The sequence below is a fragment of the Plectropomus leopardus genome, chromosome 1 (genome assembly GCF_026936395.1).
Source record: "Plectropomus leopardus strain MGB_pleo_1.0 chromosome 1, ASM2693639v1, whole genome shotgun sequence".
Taxonomy (NCBI): Eukaryota; Metazoa; Chordata; class Actinopteri; order Perciformes; family Serranidae; genus Plectropomus; species Plectropomus leopardus.
In genome coordinates, this window is record NC_142176.1 from 36,126,837 (window position 1) to 36,146,527 (window position 19,691).

The window sequence follows — 19,691 nt, forward strand, 5'->3', positions numbered from 1 at the left end:
ATAAAAATATGTCTTTAAATTTATTTTACAAGTAAAGACCGTATTTATAATGGTAATAATAATGTTGTTGTAACCTTACTACCCCTAAAAAAAATAAAAAATATTGGTAGTCTGATCTGGATTCACAGCACCTTCAATGTCACGTTTGTCCTGCGAAAAGTAGCTCAAACAGACAGCGAATTTGTTTTTTAATGCATCAAACATGTATAAATTAAATTGTTTATTAGTTAGCTCTGTGAGTAACGTATGTCGACAGCTGGCTAACTCCCTAAATGCAAATGGGAGCTCTCTGTAAGTGTTGTTTGTGTGTTTTTTAGCATCCCTGTTAGCTAACGGCTAGTTCCAATATGTATGCTGGGTGTTGTTGTGTGAGCCTGAAAGAGAACATAATGTCCACATCACGCCACTGATGGCTGTAGCTGCTCTGGAAATGGTGCCAGTGTAATTCTGTGTGCTCAGGTGTGGAGGCCCCGGCCTGCAGCGGACATTGTGTACCGGTGCTGTCAGACTTCAGGAGACCAAAACATCCAGCTCAAAGTCTGATGAAACCTCCAGAAACTTCAGGTGAGAGAATGACACACGAGCACCTGCACACATGACTGCGTCTACTGAGACTGCTGCTGGGTGATTTCTGTTCATTTCTATTTGAATGTACGTGTTTGCGCACTGTCAACACTGCCCATCGCAGCGTACTAATGCTGGTGAGATATTTACCTGAATTTTAATCCTTCAGCCTCATCCCCCCTCTGCCTGGCGAGGACAGTCCACTGAGATGGAGTGGGAAGAAGTTTGAGGAGTTGCCCATCGCTCACATTAAAGCCACATACAACAAGTGAGTGGAATCTGCAAAAATGGCAACAAAACAGTAGGCTATTTTAATCTTCCAATCATTTAGGTTATGTAAGGTTCCCAAGTGGGACAAAAACACCACAGAAAAGGTACAGTTTCTAACATCACTTCAGTAATAACTGCATTATGATAATTGCTGAAACAAAACCATCTTACATGTTATTAATTTCACCTGTTTTTCTGCCATGACAAGCCAAAGATTTTGTTTTTCCTTTAAATTCTGCAATTTTTTCAGTGTCCAAACTGGCATTTTATTTTGCCACCTTCAAAGTTTTGCAGACCAGCTCTGGAAGTGTCTCCTGATGGACTGAGTGAATAACAACACACGTTGCCTATCTAAGTGTTATTAAAAATCTAGTCAAAGACTCTTATAGAAGGAAGATATTCCATGTTTAATATTATACTACTGTCTTTGTGTTGTGCTTGTAAAAGAGAGCACTGTATACTTAATCTGTCACTTCAAGCAGAAACCGTATAAAAGCAGTTGTACATAAAACTTGTCATTAGTGCAGCAGTGTATGATATACATTCAGGCTGCACAATATGTCTTTTTAAATTGTCATTGCAATTGCATAATAAACACAAAAGGCATCAATATTTTACCCAGGGATTTTTTTGAGTTAGTAGAAGTAGAAAACTGTAATATAAAAAAAGGTCAATGTTTTTTATTTGTGCCTTGTGTTCAGTTTAACTTCCAGTTTGTTCAGTTTAAAATTTGGAAATATTTTTCTTTTTTTTTTTTTTTCTTTTTTTAATTTTTTATAAGAAATGTGTTGCATTTTAGCAGAATACTGAAAACAACAGAGGGGCAGAACTGATAACTCTTTAAAGGTCCAGTGTGTAGAATTTAGGGGCATCTATTGGCAGATGTGGTATATAATATTGATAACTATATTTCCATTGCTAAATAATCACCTGAAAATACAAAAACATTATCTTTTCATCACCTTAGAATGAGCTGTTTATGTCGACATGCACAGCAGGTCCTCCCCTTCAGAGTCCGCCATGTTGCCTCTAAAGTGGCCCTGAAAAGACAAACCAAACACCGGCTTCAGATCGGGCCATTCTCATTTTAGCCTCGGTCACCATAGTTGTCCCACATGCTTGGCACACGGAAGAAGTTTCAGTTCTGCAACCTCACCGCTTCATGCCTGTAAATCCTACACACTGCAACTTTGAAATGTTCTTTGCAAGTCACGTTTTTATTGTTGTACTCAAAGTTGTTATCACGTTTCATATTTTCCTCCTATCTTGCAGTCCTATTATACATATTTTCTGATTATTCAAAACAAAAGTAGTGAGCGAGTGACCTAGTTAACTGTCCTGTCCTGCACCAGCACACACATCCAGCTGACAGAGAGCACAGGACAGTCGCTGGTCAGGACGTCCTGCGGAACCGAAGGCTTCAGGAATATCAAGAGGTCGACTCCCGTCGCTGCTCAGACTGCAGGCATCTCTGCTGCTACGGTACGATCTCACGTGTTACTCTGCCGCTTGTAACGGACTGTGAGTGATCAGGTTCAGTGCGTTCCTCTCAAAAACACGACTGCTGAGGGTTTGTTTGGCTGCCCTGTTAACCAAACAGGACTGCATTTGCTTTGTTTTATATAAAAAAAAAACCACATCCTGCTTTTTCACTTTCTGCAACATCAGGTAATTTATGATTATGAAGTGTTTGTTGCAAATAATCTGCTCTCTCTGAGGACAGACCGGCACAGAGTGCAGCAGTTGGTGTTTAGTGCTCATTTAGACTTTATATTAGCCTGATTTATGAAGACTGCTGGCTAACAGGGTTAAGGTCACAGTACTGATTCACAGTAAACACACTGGAGTAATGAAGTGTGTTATCACATGCTGCCATTATCTTTTATCAGGTGGGCAGATGTGTGAGATTATTCTGACCTTGACTTTGCTGTTTATTAGATGTTGCAGAGATGAAAATTGAAACATGGTAACTGCAGGTGTTTTATGTCTCTAATAGGTGCTGCTATATTAGTGATTGAAAGCTCAGATGGAAAATGACTAAAATCTCAAAAAAGGAGTCATGCCACGTCCTTATTGTATGCTACAGACAATAAAGTGTGGCTTAGTGGAAACCAGATGCAGAGATCAGTGTTTTGTGTGTGTCTTTCTCTGAACAGAAAGCTAAAGTGAAGGGAGTGACGTTTGTCCGTGTTGTGGTCAAAGGTATTGGGCCCGGACGTCTGGTGAGTAGAAGAAGAAAATATGAAATTGCTTATGTTGTGCTTTAATTTTTGCTTTGGGATTTGATTCCAGTGTAGGGCTGTAACTAACAATGTTGATTAATCTGTTGATTCTTTTTTTTTTTTTTTACGAGTAATCGATTGGTTGTTTGGTCTATAAAATGTCACAGAATGGTGAAAAATGTTGATCAGTTTTTCCCAAAACCTGAGACGACATCCTCAGATCTCATTTTGTGCACAACACAAAGATATTCATATTACTCGCATGGATTAGAAAATTGAATATATTCACATATAAAAAGCTGAAATCAGAGAATATTTTACTTTTTTTTATCACTCAAACTGCTTCATTAATTATTACATTACTTAGCAATAAATTTGCCAAGTAATAAATTAAAGTAATAAATTTAAATAAACAGTTGGCAACAACTAATCTGTTGATCATTTCAGCTCTATTACACTGTGTATGTAGGTCACCAAAAGTCTTATTTTTTGTTTCAAATTTAAACATTCAACATTTAGAAATCTTGAATATTGTTGCTGTTACACTTAGTTATTATCAGAATTGACTATTTAACTGTTTAGTCAATAAAATATTACTCTTGCTTTGTCTGACCAACAGTTCAAACGCAGCAGTTTTCAATGAACGGTGATATAAAACAGATTAAAGCCGCAAATCCCTCACAGTTGAAAAGCTGGAACCAGAAAATCTTTGACATTTTAGTTGAATGAATGACCTGAAAGAGTTTTAACTTGTCATAATAATTGTCCAAAATTTGTTAATCTATTAATCAAACTAATTGACTAATTGTTTCAGCTCTGCTGATGTCCATATATCCATGATGAGTATTGGTGTGCACTTTTTGAATGGGTATTTAATGAGCAAAACTGCCCTCAAAGTTTCAACGCCAACACATGAAAGTTTATTAAGTATAAAGAGGCATAGTAGGATCAGAGGATAATAAGATGAAAGGGAAACTACTGACTTGTTTTATGCTAATGTAATAGTGAGAGTGCAAACTCAAATAAAGCTGTCACCACATGAAGAAAGTAGAGCCCTAATTAATTTCACTCTTTTTATAATGAGGGTAATTTAAGGCTGTTTAAGGAGCCTCAGACATCTCGATCTGTTCCCATCAGCTGTGTTAATGAATGAATGTGTTTTTCTTTGTTGTTCAGCCCGCAATCAAAGGCTTGACAATGGGAGGCCTGGAGGTGGTATCGATCACCGACAACACCCCCGTGCCGCACAATGGATGCCGCCCACGCAAAGCCAGAAGGACGTGATCTCCCCGAACCAGAATGCACTGCAACAAGGAGGAAGTGCTTGTGTTGTGATATGATAATAAAGTGTTTTGTTGTATAACTTTTCCAGCTCTGAGCTGACCTTACATAATTCATTAGTGGAAATAATTGCAGATGGTGTTATGAATGAGCAGAGCGCAGGTGTCCTCTGCTGCGACTGTCAGCACATGAATAAAGCTTCAGTCTCGCTGCAGACACTCTGATGTTGATTAAGAGACTGATGTTTGCAGAAACAGACTGATGGCCCTGTGTGGGAGAAGAGACAGTACAAGGTTTCACCGCGTCAATGCAGTACACTCTGTCTGTGCTGGTCGCCATGGGGACTGAACCCTTGACCCGGGCCATGTTAACGCAGCACTACACCGCCGAGCTCACAGGACCACACATAGCAGCTTTAACACGAGGCAAATTCAACAAAATTCTCTTTATATTTTACTTGGAGTATATCAGACAGCCAAACATCAGTTTAACGTGATATAAATACATCATTGTAAAGCTCAGATGAAAACACATTTACAGGTCAGTCCAGTACAAGAGGTGATAATATGGAGACATTAAATGAGAGACAAACATTCACAAAATCATTAATTAGCTATGTGGAGTGCCACTGTGTTTTAGCGCTGGAAAAAGACAACACAAAACAATTAGTTATCATTACAACAGACTTTTCTTCCTCTCCAGACCTCCACTGACTTAACAGGTACAGCTGTTGAGTGTTTTTTTAACATTTGAAATACAAGAAAACTCAAATTCTTAAATACCACAGAAAGTCTGTGAGCACATACAGAAACAAAACGGAAAACAAAAAAACAGCAGGCTGCTCTTGTTTAGTGCAAATACTTTGGGCCATTTCCCTTCAGTCGCACTCTCAAAAATGTAGTTGGACAGTTAAAAAAAAGACTGACTCAACTGATGTAGAGAAATGTTGGTACCACAGCACCGCAGAAACAGCACTGAGACTGAATAAAAGCAGACTGTACTCTGATGCAAACACTCAGAATGATTCACTGCACTCTGATGTGTAAAATGCCTCATTTAATATGTACAATCATAACACACAGAAAGAGAAATTAGCCCTTTGAAAGTGACATCAAGACTCCCTGTTGCAGCTGGTTTCTTTTTCCTAGATTCATTCTAACTTCATACGTTATAAACCAGAAACTCCTTAAATTATAAATCAGTTGAACTTCCGTGGAAACGCCTGAGATGTTAGCACAATAACAAAAAGGCAAGTCAAAATAACACAAGAATGACAGATTGGCTTTCCAAATTCCTGCTGTGTCAACAAAGCATCAGGTCTTCAGCAATATCCAAACTTAAAGAGGCAACAATTTTTTCTCCCATTTCAGAGGTGCCGGTGCAGCTGATAAAACCTTGTTCTTGATATATTTTTACAGAAAATAAAAACTTGAATTTCAAATGACCAAATCATTAAAGCACCAATCTGTAAATTTCCAACCACATAAATAAGTCTTTTGTTACTCAACTGATCAGAGTTTAACAATAGTTTAACACATTGACAGATTTAGTGGTGCAGCGTTTAATTGTCTATTTAAAAGCCTGTCAATCAATGGAGTTATTACAGTGGGTTCCCTTTCCTCTCTGTATGTGCTACAATCCTTAAGCACACTGCCATCAGCCATTGTAAACCAATACACTTCTTGTCAAATAGCCAATCTCTCCTCATGGTTTGCTGGCTGTTTGTTCTTTGGGCTCTAAAAAATCCCCTGGTCATACACAGCCCTGGCTCTATAAATGACAGTGTCTCACACCAAGCTACACAAGCCAACAACAGCTACTCTCCCTCCCGCCGTGACAGTAATAAAGGATTTTTCTGAGGGAGCACTGACGAGAGGGGTGTATTTGTTAGGGTGTTGACTTTAAATATAGTTAAATCTTTCTCAAGAATCAATTACTCCACCTTCACTCTGCTGGAAATGACATTGAGTAAAATATTCCACATCCAGTTTTGAATATGACCATATCAGGAAGGAGTTTATTGGAGCTCAGAGGCACCTGCACTGCACAAATGGATGGTTTTCACTCAACCGTTCAGCCAGTCAGACTTTCACATTCCCAGCAGGGGAACACACAGTTTGGTGCCTTTTGACATCAATAAACACACAGTACTCACACACTGATCTAACACTCATGTGTCAACTACCCTGTATGATGTGTGATCTGGCTGGATGAATTCAACTTTCAGCTGCCACTCTCAGCAAGAGAAGAGAATCCCTACGAGCTCCAGACCTACTGATCTGAAGTCCTCCCTGACTTTTGACCTCTAAAAGGGGCAGGAGGAAAAAGGACCGAATAACTTTAAGGTGTATACAAACGCTCATGTAGGAAAACGCTAAGCTGTTGCTGACAGACATTTCCTTGCACAGAATATTTCTGGAAAGCATTTGAAATGATGCAAAATCCAAAGGACAACTGCATAAATGAAACAACTGATGTACCAATGATTCATGCAGCTGATATGACTTAAAGCTGACTGACTGGAAAAAAAGCGTGCGGTACTGAAAATAGATTTTATACACACTAGCTATACAAAAATACATTGCTTTATTTTAAATCGCAATGAAGTACTTCCTTTACACAAACGTCAGAACTCTGGATCAGGCAAAAAAAAAAAAAAACATACAGCACCAGCTTTCCGATACTGCCTTCCCTCATCTGTGCGTCACCAAACATCAGCCACACATTCAACAACACATACATGAAACAAAAGTCAAAAGAGCAATGGTGCTTCAAAACAACCTCAAAACATAAATAACAGGGCGGATTATATTATTATACCGTAAATACATGACCACAAGCTCAACACACGGCAGAATAACTTGATGATAATGACAAAATAAAGTGGGAGAAAGTCATTTTGCTTTACTTTTTAGGAGAGCCTGGGAAGCCTTTACAACAGGACTGGAAGTGGAGACAGTGGACATTTTTAGTAGTGGACAGTATAAATTATCTGAATTAGGCCACATCACGTCACTCATATTCTTTACAGCAGCAAATGTACAGTTTGCAAAATAACAATTAAGTCAAGAACTGCATTGACTGTGTAGGCATTTGCACATCAGCATCCAATGACATTTCTCTCAGACTCTTCCAGACTGTGCAGCGTCGAAATGTTAGTGACCTGAACACAGCCTGGGGAGATTGTCGGTCTAAATCCCTTCAGGATGGGTGAAAGTGACCAAAGTGAAAGAGTCCTCAACACACATTGTTGATGTTGCCTTGAGAAAGGCACTTAACTGTAGATTGTCCCGGGTAAACTGCCGACCATGTTTGAGTGTGAAGCAGGGCTGAAGAACAACTGCAGGATTTGAGGACAAGCGTATTTTTTTGTCACTGTATTTGATACAGCTCAAGCATTTGGTGCCTTTTAAATATTGCACTTGGAACGAGGGAGATGCAGCATGGAGAGACGTGGGGTGATTGTGCATACAGCCCTCATGTTAGGAGTGAGAGTAGGGACAATAGGTTGGCACTGCCAGGTAAGGAGCGTAGGAGTGGATTTGGTGAACTGAGCCCATACTGGGGTAAAACTGCACCTTCTATTACGCCACATCACTTCCCCTGGAGGTTGCTTAACTCCATGTCCTCCTTGCGGCGTTTTTGTTGAGTGAAGAGGGAGCTGAAGGGGTAGAGTTTGGCTTTGGCTGGGTAGCGCTGGCCAGCAATGTCCACCTCGTAGTCCCCACGGTTGATGAAGTCAGGGGTGATGGGAGTGGGGAGCCCTTCTGGGCCTGGCGGCGGAGATACAAAGCCAAGGCAGACATGGCGCTCCAGAGTGTAGCTGTAGGCGCTGCTGGTGGTCGTTCCAGCTAACTGACCGTTACGGTAGATGGGCTCGCCCCACCAGGGCCACAGGTCCAGCTCAGTGTCGTGGTCCTCTAGAACCAGCATGACGAATCGCCGAGTCGCACCGTCCTGACGCTGCTGCAACAAGGCCTCCCGACCGAGGAAATCTGTGTCCTGGTGGAGGAACAGAGAAAGTGAGAGTCAAACAGAGGACAAAGGGCAAAGCAGAGGAAAGAAGAAAGTAACAGATGAGAAGAAGAGATAAAGGAAGGGGCAGAGTTAGGTGTCGTGGGACATGATCTGCAAACAATCTACACACACTGCACAATTCAGTTAGGTGCCAAAAGAAACAACTTCTCATTTCATTTTTTTTGATAAACTTCAGTTATGACATTGATTCTGCTGCTGACAACTCATCTGTGAAACCAGTTTTACACTGTGAGCTCAATTTATTAATACTGACAGGACATTACTGCTGTGTACAGCACACCTGACGTTTGACCGTTTTCAAAAGGACAAACTTTACCACTGCTGGTGTGAAGTGCCACCTGTTGTGCCTGCAGGTGCATCTTGGTGACAAAGACTATAAAACAAATGTTACAGGATTTGGCAGTGGAGATGGTATAGAAACTTTATTAGTCTGCAATTATTCTCTCATCTTTCAACCGTTTTCAAGTGTAAAATTTAAGCAAGAGCTTCAATTATGACTTACGTTGGCAAATTCACAGTGTAAGAATGTAACAGACTAACAGAAAGAAATACAGTGTATCATATAGTATGGTTAACAGCAAGGCATTACTGTTGACCTTAACACCATAATGCTGAATAAAAAGTTTTTGTAACCTGAAACCAGACAGCAGCTCTCGGTCAGCGTCCACACTGGCTGATATCACACACTGTTATGCTTACACAGCTGAACTGGCAACAGACCTTGTCAAACTTCACCCTGAACTCTCGTCCACACTCCAGCGGGGTGGTGAAGGCGTCGAGGTCCTGACCCCAGAAGGCAAAGAATTTCTCGATGCGTAGGCTGCGCAGAGCGTAGTACCCTGCATTACGAATCCCGTACTTCTGACCCACGGACATCACCTCGTTGTACACATGCAGTGCATACTGCAGAGAGCAGAGGGAAATACTTATGTTAAACTTGATGTACTGTTCTGTATGTAGCAATTATTTTAAACTTTACCACTTTACCACCCATCCTGTGGAATGGTAACAAGAAACATATTTTTTGACGCACCTCTATCGGTATGTAGAGCATGAAACCTGGTTCCCCAGTGTGAGTCATACTCATCACTCTGATCCCGTTGGCATAGCCAACACTCATCTCCTGTAAACACGTATTGACAGACACACACACACAGTCAATTAGTGTTCTTGTCAATGTGGGGATAATAACTGAGTATAAACAGTTAACTGTGCTTCTGTTAGCAACAAATACAATCATAGGTACAACCTAAAGTACTGCGACTACTTCAGACATTAATCTTACCAGTCATCCTACTGCTACCATCAATATTATTATTATTACTCCATTAATGTTACTGGCACTAGTCAACATTTCCTACCTTACAGAACATGGAGGGGAAGTGATCAGGTGTCATAGAAACATAAGATAGCTCAGCCAGGACATCCATTGCACGGGGTCCAATCAGATTTAAAGCTGTGGGTAAAGAATCAGAGTTAAGAAAACCTGAGACTCAGTTCAAAATGAATGTTACTATTAACAATATTTGTTCAAAGCATAGCTTTGTGTGTGTTCACTAGCGATTAGAGCGTTTACAAAAAAAAATCCCAAATCAGCATTACTTCCCTTCAAATGATACAGATACCATCAGTATTTCTTTTGATATCTTTTTTCTACTTCATTTGATACATATCATGTGAATGGAAGCACTGAGTTGCATAAAATACCACCAGAAACCACGCTGAACTGCCAACTCCATCAACTACACTTCACTCAGCTTCCCCACACCTCAGACTGTATGGGTTGTAGCTGCTGCATTAGTGGGCTAATAACACGCCACATTAAACTGCAAAATACTTGCGGTGATTGGCTGTAAGAAATTCCATACAAATAGCCTTTTTTTTTCTAGATCACAATGCAAAAAGAATCAAATGCAGGTATCTTTTGACTAGAGAGGAGTTTCAGTACTACTTGGTACTGGGTAATTTTGATCAATACCTTAAAAGGTATCGACTCGAGTACTGATAACCGGCCTTATTAGCCATTCTCTTTGAAAATGGCAAAAGAGTCGTTAAGAAGTAAAGTCTAAAAATACAAAGAATATCTATTTAAACAATTTTCCTCACGAGATTATTAAAGTATTTCTATTTCTATAAAAAGAATACTTTGATCATTAGTGTAGAGACATACTCTACAAGGCCATGGGTAAGTTTTGAGATCATGCACAGAAAAAAATAGAATGTAGGCCTAGTGTTGCTCGCATTTGAGACAGTTACGGTATAAATATTAAACTCTGTACATGTAATTAACCAACTTCAAGGGCTCTGCGAGTGTCTGATTTTGCAAATGCCAACTTCTAAATCAGGCCACTTCAAAGCAGAGATTGGATGTGGCATACTTGTTGCAGTGCTTTCAGCTTATACTAGTACATGGGCACTAGATGGCGATGTCACTGCAGGACCTCAACAATGATGCTGTGCTCTTACCAGTGTACTTCCAGCTGACATCCTCTAGGTGGAGGTGTGGGTCACTGGGCATGTGTTTCTTTATCCAGGACCAACAGTGGACCTGCTGGTCTGTCGGAGAGATGATGAAGAAGCTGGAGAGGAGACAAAAACATAAGTTTTATCAATATGCTCACGATCAACTGAGTGTCTACACTATTGCTGCCTAGGTGTTATAGACCTGTTCTTGCTGAGGCGGACCACGCTACAGTCGTTCTCATAGCCTCCCCTCTCATTCAGCATGCCGGTGTGAACAATATGTCCAACGGGAACATCCAGGTCATTGGCACACAGATGTTGCAGCAGGTCCAGGGCCTGGTCCCCTGATGACTGGGACATAAGGACAGACCACGAAGTTTAGATTAAATCACTTCATCACAGTGGAGGCATTACTCGTCAGCTTAAGTTCATTTATCGATAGCTCCAAATTGATAAAGAATTGCATCATTTGCCATTTTTACAAAATGACATTTTAATAATCTGCCGTTAAAAATAGTGAGCCCACATAAAGGAAAATGCAGCAGCAGTTTTGATGATGATGCTGATTAACAAGTTGTCCGTGGTGCATCATGACTTACAGTCAGTTCAAACTTTGTGAAAGAGGACATGTCGATGACACAGACGGCCTCTTTGCAGCACTTCACTTCTGCTCCAACAATGTCAAACCAGTCCGGCTTGTAGAAGGTCTTACTCTGGTCCAGAGACAGCAGATCTACACGCACGCACGCACGTGCGCGCGCATGCGCGCACACACACACACAGAGCCATGCTTTAGACAAAATATAGGCCATCGTGTACCATGCAGGGTTGAAAATACACCATATCAACCATAACAACCATATCAAGTGATTTCACTCATTAAGCTGTGTTTATCTTAAGTTTAAAACTCTCAGTGACCCACTGAGAAATACTAAATAAAAACTAAACTGCCCTTTATACCTACGCAAAGTTTCTAGTGCTTTGGACTTGCCACAAGCAAGCACTGGAAAATACAGCACAACTTGCAGTCTTTGAATGAAAGCTGGTATACTCTCAGCTCATTACAAGTAACAGCATTATTAACTATACCTAGTGTAAGGGATAAGTTTTTATAGAAGTAATTCTCAGTTATGTGACATGAGTGTCCTCAGGTTTACAAGGTATTACTGACATTTACTAAATTTAAAAAGCTTGTTTCTGATGACAAATTTGCACCTTTTCCTGGAGGAACAAAATATTTGGGCCTTTCAAAACCATGTTTCTCCATCCAGCGAGCTCCCTGGGTGTCCAGACGGTCGTACAGAGGGCTGGTGCGCAGCTGACGCCCGGTCTGAAAGTCCCATCGAGGAACCTTTAGTTCGTACAGCAGGGCTGGACACAAACACACACAGTCGCATTAGAGGCACAGACCTAATAACACATAAGTAAAACTGAACAATTTCAGTGACCATGGACATGCATGCATCTCCCATTGCCATGCCCCCTTTTAGCAAATCGGAATGAACAAAAACATACAAAATCACACAACTTGACCTCAAGGCCAAATAATAATCTCTTAGGGCAAAAACTTTGCCTGCCACGTGGGGAGGGGGACCGACTGACGTGATCAACCAGCCAACCTACCAACAGAGCAAGCTTTGGAGCTGCTGGTTGCAGCTAAAAACATTTGACATCATCATAATACTTAAAAACTCTACATTACGAATTTGTAACTCAGCTTAATCATATAGTGTGTAACTTTTTTAATACCTTCACCATTGTATGTTATTGTTATCAACCTGTCAAATAAATGTGTAGATCATAGTTTTTTGTCTGTGGTTAAATGATGGTTGAAATTTTTTCTAGTCCATATGAAAGAGTTATTAGTTGCTGTAATCATTCCCCTTTTCCTGGAAGAAATGGGACAAAACTGTCCTCAAAAAGGCTTTCTGAATTTCAACACTAACTTATAGGCAGTGTGAGCTGGTTAAATCAGGCAGGTATTTTCCACAGTTCAGTACAAAATTCCTGACTGTGTGTCCTTGCTGAAGTGCAGTGGAAGGAAAAAAACAATGAAAGGATTTTGTACTTAACAGTTTGTATTTTTGGAAGATACCACCTTCTTTTGTCTGACTTGCTTGGAATGGATCTCTTCATTGCCAGTATGAATAAGAGGAACAGATGAAGCGACAGATAACTCTTAAAATTAACATGTGGGCATGCAAGTGTAATTTTAAGACAACAGACAAACTAACAAGAGTTCACTACTCACGCATGACCTCCATTACTCTGTGACGCAGGAAGGTTCGGCTGCTCTGCAGGTTGCCGAAGCGTTTGATGTCTAGTGGCCAGACATTGGCAGTGGGGTAGCCATAGGTCATCCACTCTGCCAGGTACCTGGATGCCAAACCAAACAACATGCCATTTGTGCTTCACAAAGCTGATTATTGAAATTACTTATTCAAGACTGAATCTTTTTCTGTGCAAAATATATTTCAGTCATCCTCCTACATCATGTATTCAGGTGTAGAATAAAGCAAAGTCTTGTCCTCAACCGTAAACCGTCTGCTAATATTTGTCCTCACAAATTCAACCAGTAGTCAGATGTAATCCTCTTGCAAATACTCTTATACCCATGCTTACTTGCCAGCTCCTCCAGCGAAGGCCAGGCCAGAGGAGTTCATCCCTGCCAGCACATAGTAGCCAGAGACACCTGGTGTCTCCCCCATCAAGCAGCGCATATCAGGGGTGAAGGACTCAGGACAGTTGACAAGCTGATGGATCTCAGCTGATTCAAGACCGGGCATTCTCCTCAGCAAGGCACTGAGCATGGGCTCTGGTGGTAGAAGACAAAAAAGTTTCTGTACAATCTTTCTTCAGAAATTCTCTTTTAAAGAAATGCAGTTCTATATCCACATCAATAAAATGCATTTTTAAGTCAGTCATTCTTTCATATAACTAACATAAGTAACACTGTAATAAAGACAACTGTTGGCCGAAAGCTATGCCGTATTATTGTAGTAAGAATTTCTCATCATTTTAATCCACGCTTCCCATAAACGCAACTGCTTCCCGCTTTTTCTTCCTGGCCCTCTGCATTGTTTTTCAAATTACTGAAAAAATAAACATGATGAAACACTTGAGCTAGCTACTATTACTATTACAAACACTCAAAAAGCTTAAGAACCTGCATAGAAGCAGGAACTGCACCATTATCCTCATGTTGTGCTATAAACAGTCCAGCAGGTTTCTCACCATTAAAGCTGACCTATTGGGTCATGGGTAGTATAATGTAAAACCGCACTGCTAGCAAAATCTCAAAGATGAGATAGACTTGTTAGTAATCGCTTTTTAAGTTTGTTAAGATCTTAAACTTGTTTTCCTATTTTTAATTGCAGACTTGTAAGCCAACATGAAAGAATGGCAATCTCTAGAGACTTTACTTTTCCTAACTTTGAGTATTACAATAATATCATATATTGCTATTATTATATTATATTACAATAACATATTTCATTCACATATTTTCACAAGTCACAATATGCGAGTGAAAAGGAATAACTATGATTACAATGGAAGAGCACTCTATGACAGATTACTCTGACTCTGCCTTGCTCCACTTCTCGGCTGGCTGCTGATATATGACTGTCTTTACGTCAACCCGTCAAGCTGAACTAGGATCTCAGATTACTGACATAAGGCCAAGGCTGAATGACAGGTGTGTGTGTTTACATGTGCGAGTTGTACCTTGAACTGACATTGCTTTAAGTTTAGTTAACAGCATGAAATAAAGATTGCAAAACTCTACTTTAAAGATACCTTAACTGACACACACAGATAATTATTTCTTCAATCAATGAAGGACACTTAAACAGTATTGTTAAAATTAAACATGTTAAGGAAAATGCAAAGAAAAAAAAAATAAGGTGATCAGATGTTATATGTGGCTGTATAATGCCAAAAACATGTTACCTAAAATAGTGTGGGCTTAAAATAGAGTAGCCTAAAAAAAGAGATGCCTTACTATAAAAGCATGACCTGATCCTTTACAAAGAATTGAGAAGTACTCTGCAAATGTTCTTTGGAATCTTTGGGATGACACTAAAAACTTCTGAGTTTGTCTTATTTGACTAATGCACAACTAAGACATTCTACTGTTATGCAAAAAAAAAAAACATTGTGTCTCTGTTACATTACTGACAGCTGAGTAGATCAACAGAGGTGTCTGACATTTACAGTAAAATTGATCAAAAGATTTTTGGCTCCTATGGCTTGTGGCTGCCAAGAAGTCTGTCTGCACGTGTGTCTTTACATTACACCCCAAAAATAATCACCCAGTTATGCCAAAGAATGTAAATGCATGAGTATTTTTTTAATGTTAACTTAAAGCTTTCTTCCTCCTCCCTATCCCTGCCTCATCCCTTACCGAAGTGGTCCCAGTCCTCCTGCATGTTCTGGATCTCCAGCTGGTTGCGCCCCTCAGTGAAGATGGGTTTGGGGTTCTTCTCAAAGCCCCCTGACAGAAGGCCTCCCTGCCATGGCCGTGCATATATCCTGCCATCCATATCGATTACCACTGGAGACAAGACATGGGTTCAGGAAAAACACCTCAACTGGTTAAATAACTTCACACTGAGAAATACATTCAATTCGTTGAATTAAAAAATAAATTAGGCACCCTTATCCCACTGTCCTCTCTTTCTCACAAACGCACGCACACTCTGTCATTCAACCTGCAGAGTCACAAGAACGAAGGGAAGTTTTGCTGTTGTGTTGTTCCTTTCCTTGTTTTCCCTCTCCAGTTTACAAATGGATTTAATATCATAATTGCCGACATAAACTCCACTGTAATGATTGTGAAACTACTCATTAAACTCAGATAATGGCTAAAAAAATATTGTGCAAACTATAATGGCATACAGTTACAGAGAAGACTTCACCTTGCATCACTGGGTGTTATTTAAGAACTTCATCTTTGAAGAGAAAATTAGCAGACAAGCTCTGAGATGCTTGTTGCAGTAATAGAATGTACAATGAGTTACTCTATCAGACAATTTGCAAAGCGACCAATCTAAAAGTGGAGGTTCTTCTCTATTATTGACTTCATATTTAAGTGGCAAAACAGTCACAGTGATTGTAAAATCCAACACTGAAAGAAAATTTCCCTGTGTATTCAATGTGTGATACCTGGTGTGCTGGGCGGAAGTGGCTGCTGCAGAGGTTTGGTGAGGAGGTAGAAGTGTTCACAGCCATGAAGAGGAACTGACACCTTCATCTCACTAGCCTGGCCCAACTCGTAAGCCCACTGGAGCAGAGACAGAGAACAAATGTCTATCTGCTGCTCTGAACACAGATATATTGTGTCCCATATTGGAGAAACTGACAATCTGCTCTGTTAGTCTATTTGTGTGGTCATACTGTATCAGACCATGATTTGTGTGGATTTAAAGCAGAAATAAAGAACGCATTAACAAATGCTTCCAGTGGTTTTTCCTCATTAATTCCCTCATCTAAGTTTGCACTGGGACTTGTTGATGCTACCCCCTTTATAACACACTCTGAGCTTTACCTGTCCAGCACAGTTGACAAAATATTCACACTCAATGGAGCCACGATCAGTCTCCACTGCCATCACTTGGCCCTTCTCTACCAGAACCTGCTGGACAGTGGTTCGATCCAGGATCTGAACACCTGGAGATAAGATAATGTTATGTAGGAGGAGGCAAACAGCAGAAAAGGGAGAAGGATGGAAGGAGGAGATGCAAGGGGATTCAGAATCAGTAAAATAGGTTTGAATTAAAGGTAGAAAATAAGTACTGCTTGTGACATATGTTGTATTTATACATGAATGCTCTATCACAGGGAAGTTTTGAGGGTTAGTCTCTTACCTTGTCCAGCAGCGGCCACAGCCAGGGCGTGGTTAACATCAGGTGGAGACACCACAGCATCTCCAGGGAGGTGGAGCGCCCCCACCAGGTCATGAATGTTAACTAGAGGGTGGAGTTTGGCCACCTCTTTAGGCTTAATGATGCTACAGCTGATCCCCATTACCCTGAGAATAAAGTGAAAAAGATGAGGGCTTAATGCTAATCAAGATTACAGGGAGTTACAGGGAAGTTTAAAATTTGCATGTTCAACATCACCAAAAAACTGACAGATGTCATTAATTCACCTTTTGATGTAAAGAATGGAACATTCAGCTCAAGTAAAGGCAGCTAGGTGTGAATGTGATTTCATACCAGCAATAAAACAGCAGAGTCAAAGAATAAAAGTAATCTCGCACCATTACACCACCACCAAGCAAAAAGTTTATATCCTGGGGGAGGAGGGGGGGCAGTCAGAGTCAAGACCTCAATTAAATCAAGAATTTGTGGCAAGACTTGGGAGTTGGTTTTCACTCTGAGTCATTGTGCAACTTGACAGAACTTGAGCAGTTTTGTAAAGAAGTATGAGAAAAGTTTCTCTGTCCTAATGTGCAAAGCTGCTTCATCCACACATATTTAAAGCAGTAGATGCTGCCAAATGTATCTTTACTAAATACTGACTTGAGATTTTAGGGTCTTACTTTAGTCGGGATGCCAGGCGCTTCAGAGAGAGGAAGCGATCCTGATTTTGGGCCAGACACAAAGACCCGGTCTTCACATAACCTGAAACACACAAACGAACAGATCAGAGCACATATTGTGTGACTCAGCAGGTCTCAAACTTCTCAAGACTCTTGTCCACTCGAACAGTAAAACTTTACTTGAAAAAAGTAAAGCCAAAGCAATAATAAAACTTAAGAACTGTTCTCACTGTAGCTTTGGAAATGTTATGGTGAGGCACATCAGCTAATTTCCTGGACTTCAATAGGAAATGACTAGCAGTGGATGCCACATGCAAATGTTTAACCTGTATTCTTGTAAAAATGCCTGGACTGAAATGAAGTACGATCCTATTAGTATGCATGAATTGCTGCTTTATTGCCTGAAAAGCAAGATACATTTGCACACTTTTATATCCCAGGTGGTGTAAGTGGGTGTAAAGTACATTAATAAATACTTAAATAAGATAAACAGGTAGTCATACGCACACGTAAAATGTTTATGGTAATTTATAAGCAGTAAGTGTAATAATAATAATTGTCATATAGTAAACCTGTCTTCATGGATAGCATCTGGATAAGTTAAATATCACTGAAAGTAAAACATGTCAAAGTAGCTGACCTGTTTTGACCCCAGTCTCCTCCTCCAGCTGCTGGTAAAGCCCATTGGAGTAGTTTGCCATTTGACACTCAATGGAAATAGGCTTGGCCACGCTGACAATGCCAGCACACAGTCTGGTTGTCCCTGCACCAAGTCTGCCAACAGGATAACAGGATGGGCAATACAGCGTTAGCAGAGCAGTTTCCAATCAACAGCACTTCCTGGTAGTATGTAATGTTTTTTCCACACAAGCTTGTTCATTACAAATGTCGGTACTTTATTTGAGACAGCATTTTTAATGTGCATTGCTCTGTTATGTACTTTTGGATGTACAGTTTCTTTTAGGGGACTTTAAGATTAAAATATGGAGGCTTTATCTTAGAGTTAAATGGAGCCACACTGCTGTGTTGTGACTGATAGGTCTACTTATCTTTAAAATAAATGCTATAGGAATGTAAGAACCTGTAAGATTAGTCTGGACAAGCCACTGATCCACCTAGCACCACTAAAACCTCAAACATTCTCAACGAATGAAAATGCAGGCATTTATCTCACCTGCCCTGCTCCAGCAGCACTATATCAGTCCAGCCCAGTTTGGCCAGGTGGAAGGCTACTGATGTTCCCACAATACCTCCTCCACAGATCACCACACGGGCCTGGCTGGGCAGTGGGAGTAGCTGGGAGTCTCCACTGACAGCCATACAGTGAGGGGAAGTCCAGAGTCCCCTGCCGGCCAGTCTGAACCCCGTGTGAGGAAGCAGGAGCCTGGGGAGCAGCACAGGGGACAGAGCCCTGGAGCTCCGCACACAGCTGCACATAGCTGTGCTGTCTGCAACCACAAACACAACCAAGGGCACAGCCTTACATACTAATCATGTATTCAAGAATTTCAGGTTAGTTACCATTAGTTAAACTGTTTAACTTTGAAGAAAGAAATGCTAAGAGGTAACTTACCAAGTTGGTGTTGTATTTAACGTTAGCTCAACTGACACAAGGTTGACATTAAACAAACACTTCAACACTTTGCAACGAAGATAGGGCCTGGAAAGCCAGCAAGGTTACCTAACAAAAGTCCTTCAACTGTCACAATTATAATACAGACTAATGTTAGCTCTAATAATGAATTGCTGGTCATCCCTTTAGCAGCATAGTTAGCCTTAGCTTACAATACGTCAGTGCCTCTGTAAATTATCCTGGAACTTTAACCTGAGGTAAATAGCCTCTGCTAAACACATGTACATACGTAAAGTTTCGACGAAGTTTCCTGACATTCTGTTTTTTGAGCTCCTATGGTTAAAGTTAGCATTTGTGGCACTGGTAGCTAACGTTCATAGCTAGCGAAAAGCTGGCTAATGTTGATTATTTACCCCAGTAGCTCGATAACCGTCAACCGTGTTGGAAAACTCCCCCCCGGGGCTTCCTTTATTGTTTGAAAGCGACACAAAACTCACCGAATCAGTCAAGCCCAGACGTGTTGATATTTAAGAGACAGAAAGTGACTGACTGAAATGACAGAAAGTGTTGATTGGGTACAGCAGTCAGTACCAACGTTAAGCTAGCTCCAATCATGTGTAGCTTTTCCGGTCTAAACCTTCAAAATAAACCACCCGGTCCTTGTAAGCGTTTGTTGCGATGCATTACGCAGGGTAAAGGTGTAGTTTATTTACCGACCTACTTAATATCACAGGAA

General features: G+C 40.5%; 2 protein-coding genes across 3 annotated transcripts; one reads left to right on the top strand and one right to left on the bottom strand.

The window, feature by feature from the left end:
* Positions 1 to 89: 89 nt before the first annotated feature.
* mrps11 (mitochondrial ribosomal protein S11) lies at positions 90 to 4,561 on the top strand. The gene is made up of 6 exons (XM_042484061.2): positions 90 to 291; positions 460 to 564; positions 734 to 832; positions 2,187 to 2,316; positions 2,991 to 3,056; positions 4,233 to 4,561. Exons 1-6 carry the CDS (start codon positions 203 to 205, stop codon positions 4,338 to 4,340), a joined length of 597 nt encoding a protein of 198 aa, XP_042339995.1. The 5' UTR covers positions 90 to 202; the 3' UTR covers positions 4,341 to 4,561.
* Positions 4,562 to 4,767: 206 nt separating this feature from the next.
* On the bottom strand, positions 4,768 to 19,577 carry pdpr (pyruvate dehydrogenase phosphatase regulatory subunit). 2 transcript variants are annotated; one of them, XM_042484042.2, is made up of 18 exons: positions 19,453 to 19,577; positions 18,557 to 18,830; positions 18,023 to 18,156; positions 17,383 to 17,464; positions 16,706 to 16,869; positions 16,387 to 16,508; positions 16,005 to 16,122; positions 15,244 to 15,393; positions 13,461 to 13,653; positions 13,090 to 13,214; positions 12,054 to 12,209; positions 11,438 to 11,571; positions 11,041 to 11,189; positions 10,842 to 10,954; positions 9,737 to 9,831; positions 9,409 to 9,498; positions 9,096 to 9,278; positions 4,768 to 8,339 (listed from the first exon to the last, which is right to left on the bottom strand). In XM_042484042.2, the coding sequence occupies exons 2-18, from the start codon at positions 18,817 to 18,819 to the stop codon at positions 7,932 to 7,934; spliced, it is 2,679 nt and encodes an 892-aa protein (XP_042339976.1). In that variant the 5' UTR covers positions 18,820 to 18,830; positions 19,453 to 19,577; the 3' UTR covers positions 4,768 to 7,931. The 2 variants fall into 2 exon arrangements, with proteins under 2 accessions (XP_042339976.1, XP_042339983.1); XM_042484049.2 differs by having other exon boundaries at positions 19,369 to 19,519.
* Between the last annotated feature and the right edge of the window lie 114 nt (positions 19,578 to 19,691).

Coding starts and splice junctions, on each gene's coding strand:
- mrps11 (XM_042484061.2), top strand. CDS start 203: ATGTATAAATTAAATTGTTTATTAGTTAGCTCTGTGAGTAACGTATGT. Junction 565..733: donor GAAACCTCCAGAAACTTCAG/GTGAGAGAATGA, acceptor TTAATCCTTCAG/CCTCATCCCCCCTCTGCCTG. Junction 3,057..4,232: donor GTATTGGGCCCGGACGTCTG/GTGAGTAGAAGA, acceptor TTTGTTGTTCAG/CCCGCAATCAAAGGCTTGAC.
- pdpr (XM_042484042.2), bottom strand. CDS start 18,819: ATGTGCAGCTGTGTGCGGAGCTCCAGGGCTCTGTCCCCTGTGCTGCTC. Junction 17,465..18,022: donor GGAGACTGGGGTCAAAACAG/GTCAGCTACTTT, acceptor TGTGTGTTTCAG/GTTATGTGAAGACCGGGTCT. Junction 9,499..9,736: donor TCCCCTCCATGTTCTGTAAG/GTAGGAAATGTT, acceptor ACGTGTTTACAG/GAGATGAGTGTTGGCTATGC.